Raw genomic sequence first — 6,235 nt, forward strand, 5'->3', positions numbered from 1 at the left:
CCCGCCTCGGCTTCTCAGAGAGCTAGGATTACAGGCGTGAGCCACCGCGCCCGGCCAGGGAAGAGTTTCTGTTAATGCAGTTAACTCATAACCCCAAAGTTTCCTCCTCCCCCGCCCCCATTTTTCATAGCTTCTGGGATTTCACAGTAGAAAATATTGCTTTTTCTATTTCTGACAATAACAATGCCACCGGAAGAGAGGATGTGATTAGAGGAAGAAAAAAGGAGAGAGGTTCACACTGCCATTATTTTCATTACTGAATGTCTCCAAGCTTTTTAGGCTATAAACAGCAAACAGTTTTTAGGAAAGGAGGCTGGATCCACACTGCTCGGAATTCTGGGCATCTCCTTTTCTATGGCAATTTTTGGGGTATCACATGCTCTTACAGAATCCCATCTTATGGTACAGATTCAGTTTGCAGCTGTTCCGTGATGCCTAAATCTTCTAAGTATTAAGTACATCGAGGCTCGTGAGAATTGCTAATCGGCCTTGTGAAACTGTGGAATTGTTTCCCAGGGAGCTGAATGTGTTCACCCCCACCCAAGCAGTACAAAGGGGGAAATGATTGTGCTGGCTTGTTTTTTTTTTAACAGTTCTGTGACATGGCTTCCACGTTGTCCTCTGGGCTGTAGTTAAAGAACCTCCTCTAAAACAAGACTAGACTTGTGAACTAAAAAAAATCACCTGAGCTATTTCTTTCCTAGACAAATGGGATTGATTCTAGTGTGGGTTTCAGAGGGTGATTTGTACAGCTTGCAAAAGATGCTGGGTCTTTTGATATTTCAATTCTAGCAAGATTTGGAGCTCTGACCCATATTTAGCATATGATCTTTCTGGGGTATGGAAAAACATGCTCTATCACCTAATGTGATGTCAATTTTTTTTAACCCATTGTGTAAATGGTGCACATTAAGACATCAAGTCTACTGTTAAATAATGTTTCTTTATGAACATAGTGACAAGATTGAACAATATCAGTTAAAGAGACAGAATGTGACCAGGTCCTCTGCTGCCTGTGTCGTGGAACAAAAGAAATGCTCAACTAGAAATGAGCACCTTTCCTTCCAGAGGAAGATGCTGGAAAAAATCTTCTGAGTATTTACCCAGCTAGAGAGCTGAGTTGTCAGATCCAAATGGCCCCATAGCAATTCTTTTTTCCCGGGAGGTGCGTAGATCTTTGACAAGTGGCGAGTGACCTCTGCTTGGTGTGGTTAGGCCTGGGACTGGACTTTGTAACCAGGGATTTGGTGTGCGGGGCTTCACAGGCTGCAGAGAAATATTAAAATATAAGTGTATATGCTAAACATGTGTCTCATATGAGAGACAGACCCAGAGTGAAGGCCTTTTTGATCATGCTTTATCAGACTAGCTCTCTTAACTACTATATTAGATTAGAAAATAGAACCTATAAGTTCAAGACCTGCCTTCCTCAACCCTAGTCTGATATGGAGAATAGGCCTGAATTGCCCACCCAAGAAAGAATGGGCATCAGTGATTTTTGGGGTTAGCCGATGTTTTCTATATCTTCATTATTATGCAGAAGTAGCAGCAACTATGGGACACTCTTGTGGCTGTGAGTAAAGACCCTTATTCTTGGGATGTGCTGAGGAGAGGGAGTCATTCAGAATTAACAGCCCACTGCTCTATTTCAACCCCATAAGCCAAAGTAGTGATGGCCAGGGTTGAGCTTGCACCCAGGTTAAAGCAAAAAAGCACCCCAGGAGTCTAAATAGTTCTAACGTCAATCAAGGTGTATATGTAACTCCATGGAATAATAAGAGGGATATCCTCCTGACCCTCAAATGAATTCTCAGTCTGGGGCAAAAGTACAAATGGAAGCCCATTTACCATAATGTCTAAATATTTAAATGTTGCAAATCAAGCTAACAAAACTTTCACTAAAATACATTTTATCACCTACCTTGACAAGGAGACCAGGTTCGAATTCGGAGTTCTCAGGTTCTTTGGAGTTCCTTACCAGAACATGGTGGCACAGGAAAGCTGACCCTCAGCTCACCCATCTCTTTCCATTCCCAGCTCCATCCAACACTCTGAGGACCTCACAATCACACTCATGGACAGGAGACTCTGTTGCCTGGGCTAGAGTGCCGTGGCATCAGCCTCGCTCACAGTAACCTCAAACTCCTGGGCTCAAGCTATCCTCTTGCCTCAGCCTCCCAAGTAAATAGGACTACAGGAATGTGCCACCGCTCCCGGTTAATTTTTTCTATTTTTAGTAGAGACGGCGGGGGGTCTTACTCTTGCTCAGGCTGGTCTCGAACTCCTGACCTCTAGCAAGCCTCCCACCTCGGCCTCCCAGAGTGCTAGGATTACAGGCGTGAGCCACTGAGCCCAGCCACATTTTCTTTTTTTGAAAGGAATCAAGCAAAATATAATTTATCAGAATTTGTGTGTTTATTGGGAACAAATCTGTAGTGGTACTACAAACAGTGAGTTTATCTTTGTGAACATATATCTTCCTCTTGGAAGATATAGGAAAATAGGAAAATTTTTATTATGATGTCTAATGAATTTAATAGGCTTATTTCTGGTTTTTGTACTTGATTATTCTTTTTTTGTTGTTTTTTGGTTTTTGTTTTTTTGAGATAGAGTCTTGATCTGTTGCGTGGGCTAGAGTACAGTGTATTCATAGTTCACTGCAACCTCAAACTCCTGGGCTCCAGCGATCCTCCTCCCTCAGCCTTCCAAGTAGCTGGGACTACAGGTGTACGCCACGATGCCTGGCTAATTTTTCTATTTTTAGTAGTGACGGGGTCTTGCTATATGCTCAGGCTACTCTCGAACTCCTGAACTCAAGCGATCCTCCTGCCTTGGCCTTCCAGAGTGCTAGGATTACAGCACCCGCCAGGCCTGGATTGCATTTTATTTTTAAACAAAAAATGGGACAATATATTGTTCTACAATTTGATTTTTCAATTTACAATACATTTCGACATCTTTCCTTGTCATTCTTTTTATTTTTTATTTGATTCGATTTATTTATTTTTTTACTTTTTTTTGAGACAGAGTCTCGCTTTGTCACCTAGGCTAGAGTGCCGTGGAATCATCACAGTTCACAGCAACCTCCAACTCCTGGCCTCAAGTGATCCTCCTGCCTTAGCCTCCTGAGTAGCTGGGACTACAGGCATGTGCCACCATGCCTGGCTAATTTTTTCTATTTTTAATAGAGATGGGGTCTTGCTTTTGCTCAGGCTGGTTTCATACTCCTGACCTCAAGCAATCCTCCCACCTCAGCCTCCCATCCTTGTCCTTCTTTTTAGTAACTCCCTATTAATAGATGTTTGAGTCATTTCCAGTTTTGAAATTAGAAGCAACAAGCATCTCTGTTTATATTTGTACACGTGGGTGAATTATTTTTATTTTTATATTTTAGAGAGGTTCTCACTCTGTAGCCCAAGTTAGAGAGCAGTGGCTCAATCATAGCTCACTGCAGCTTTGAACTCCTGGGCTCAAGTGATCCTCCTGCCTCAACCTCCTGAGTAGCTGGGACTACAGGCACATACCACCATGACTGGCTAACTTTTTTTTTACTGTTTTAGGTACAGGGTCTTGCTATGTTCCCCAGGCTGGTCTCAAACTCCTGGGCCCAAATGATCCTCTTGCCTCAGCCTCCCCAGTAGCTTCCATTATAGACACCAGGCATTATGCCTGACTATGGATGAATATATATATATTTTTATTTATTTTTGTTTTGTTTTAGGTGTGTGTGGTTTTGTTTTTGTATTGTGAGACAAGGTCTTGCTCTGTTGCCCATACTGGAGTGCAATGGCGTGATCGTAGCTCACTGCAACCTCCAACTCCCAGGCTCAAGCAATCCTCCTGGCTTAGTTTCCCAAGTAGCTGGGACTACAGGCATGCACCACCACATCCAGCTAATTTTTAAATTTTTTTGTAGAGATAGGGTCTCACTATGTTGCCTAGCCTGGTTTGAGCACAGGAGTTTGAGACCAGTCTGGACAACATAGTGAGACTCTGTCCCTAAAAAAAAAAAAAAAATATGTCAGGAGGCTGAGGCAGGAGAATCACTGGAATCCAAGAGTTGAAGTTTACAGTGAGCTGTGATTGCACCACTGCACTCCAGCCTAGGTGACAGAGTGAGACCCTGTCTCAAAAACAAAAACAAACTGTATTTTTAATTGTACAAGTGACATATGTTCAATGTATAAAATTCAGAAAATACAAATAAGCAAAGAAGGAGAAAATAAAAATCACCTGGAATTCCACCATGTGAAGATCATCACTATTAGATGTCGTGGTGTATGGACTCCCTTTTTTCAGTAGTATGTATGAATGTGTATATGGATAGGTAGATATATACATACACGCTGACACACACAACATATTCCCCAAATGGAATCCTACTCTAATACTTATTTCGTCTGCTGCTTTTCCCCATTCAACAATATATCAAAAACATTATTCCGTGTCATGAAGTTATACATGTGAAAATAATTATTAATAGTTGCTTTTGTAGTGAGAACTAAATAAAGCCACAGTAAAAATGATGAAATTAAAGATAAGTCAGGTTCCAAAAGGCACCGCCCAGTCACAGGGGAAACAAGGACAGACATTTCAACAAGACTCTTTATTTGAGGAAATCACAAGACGTTGAAAAAAGAAAAGGATGAGATCACAGGAAAGATTGGGAGGAGATATCTGTGCAGGACTGCGGTCCCCAACCCCCAGGCCTCAGACTGGAACGAGTTCATGGCCTGTTAGGAACTGGGCTGCACAGCAGGAGGTGAGCCAAGCTTCATCTGTATTGATAGCTGCTCCCCATCACTCATGTCGTTGCCTGAGCTCCGCCTCCTGACAGATCAGCAGCGGCATGAGATTCCCATAAGAGTGTTAACCCTACTATAAACTGCGCATGCAAGGGAGCTAGGTTGTGTGCTCCTTATGAGAATCTAATGCCTGATGATCTGAGGTGGAGCTGAGGCAGTGACGCTAGCACTGGGGAGCAGCTGCAAATACAGATTATCATTAGCAGAGAGGTTTGACTGCACAGAGACCATAATAAATCAACTGCTTGCAGACTCATATCAAAACTCTTATCAGTGGGTTTGTAAGTGAAATGTAATAATAATAGAAATAAAGTGCACAATAAATGTAATGCACTTGAATCATCCCAAAACCATCCCTCCCACCCCCTGGCCCAGTCCGTGGAAAAATTGTCTTCCATGAAACCAGTCCCTTGAGCCAAAAAGGTTGGGGACCACTGGTATAGGATGTAGAAACTACAAAACGATGGCGCTCCTATATCTGAGCACAGCTTTTCAGGCAGAGAAACATGGTCCCTCCAGGTCATTGCAGGATGTGTCCTTTGTCTACTGAAAACAACTCTCTTTTGAAAGGGCAATTAAAGCTCCCAGTGAAAAATGTGACCTGCCTTCTTCTTCAATTCCCCAGGGGATCTGCTATCAGGGCCTTGCCAGCACATATAGGCTTTGTATGAACTGGCAAGAAGGCAACCCCCTCCTGCTGCTCCTTCCTCCAAATACTGCATCCCTGTACTAGTGCACAGGCCTTGCAAAGAGAACACTGGTTGGTTTAGGCCCCTACTCTGGCCCTGGACCAGGTACCTTTGTGCAGAGCAGTACCTGCACAACCTCACACAATGACCTTGTCTGATATGGCCCCACTGATCTACTCAAACTTCCTTTGGACATATGCAAAAATAATTATAAACTCTCTATCCTCTACTGCCACCCTGCCCAATTCAAGAACTTCTCTGTGCCTTCCCCACCCCCAAAACACACACATACCTATTCCTCCCAACTAGGCCAGTGGCACACAAGCCATTCTATAGGGCTTTGCTCTATAATAATAATAGATTATTATTACAGCTACCATTTTGAAATGTTTAGCTCTGTACCATGTCCTGTGCTAAGTGCCTTATATGCATTATTTTATCCTTACAACAACCCTATAAAGAAGTGGGTTCAATTATTATCTCCATTTTACAGATGTGAAAACTGTGACCTGAGAGAGTAACTTGCCTGAGTTAATGTTGCAAATAATGAGTGGGAGAGATTCAATTCTGGTTGGTCTGCTTTCCACAAACATTTTCTGTGCACCTTCTGTGTGAAAAGCATTGTGCTAAATGGAAGAGAGGGTAGAAAAAGGCATAAGGAAGTCCTTTCCCTGAAGTTTAGGAAGGAATACAAACACATAAATCACCAATACAAAGCACAGTGTGTGTGTGTTTTTTTTT

General features: G+C 42.6%; 1 protein-coding gene across 1 annotated transcript in view; it reads right to left on the reverse strand.

The window, feature by feature from the left end:
* Positions 1-1,107: 1,107 nt before the first annotated feature.
* The window catches only part of HEATR4 (HEAT repeat containing 4), a 33,392-nt gene continuing 28,264 nt past the window's right edge, over positions 1,108-6,235 (reverse strand). Inside the window, exon 16 of the mRNA XM_012656110.1 lies at positions 1,108-1,266. Coding sequence (XP_012511564.1) covers positions 1,108-1,266 — 159 coding nt within the window. The remainder of the gene's footprint in view (positions 1,267-6,235) is intronic.

Source organism: Propithecus coquereli, unplaced genomic scaffold, assembly GCF_000956105.1.
Source record: "Propithecus coquereli isolate 6110/MARCELLA unplaced genomic scaffold, Pcoq_1.0 Scaffold5, whole genome shotgun sequence".
Taxonomy (NCBI): domain Eukaryota; kingdom Metazoa; phylum Chordata; class Mammalia; order Primates; family Indriidae; genus Propithecus; species Propithecus coquereli.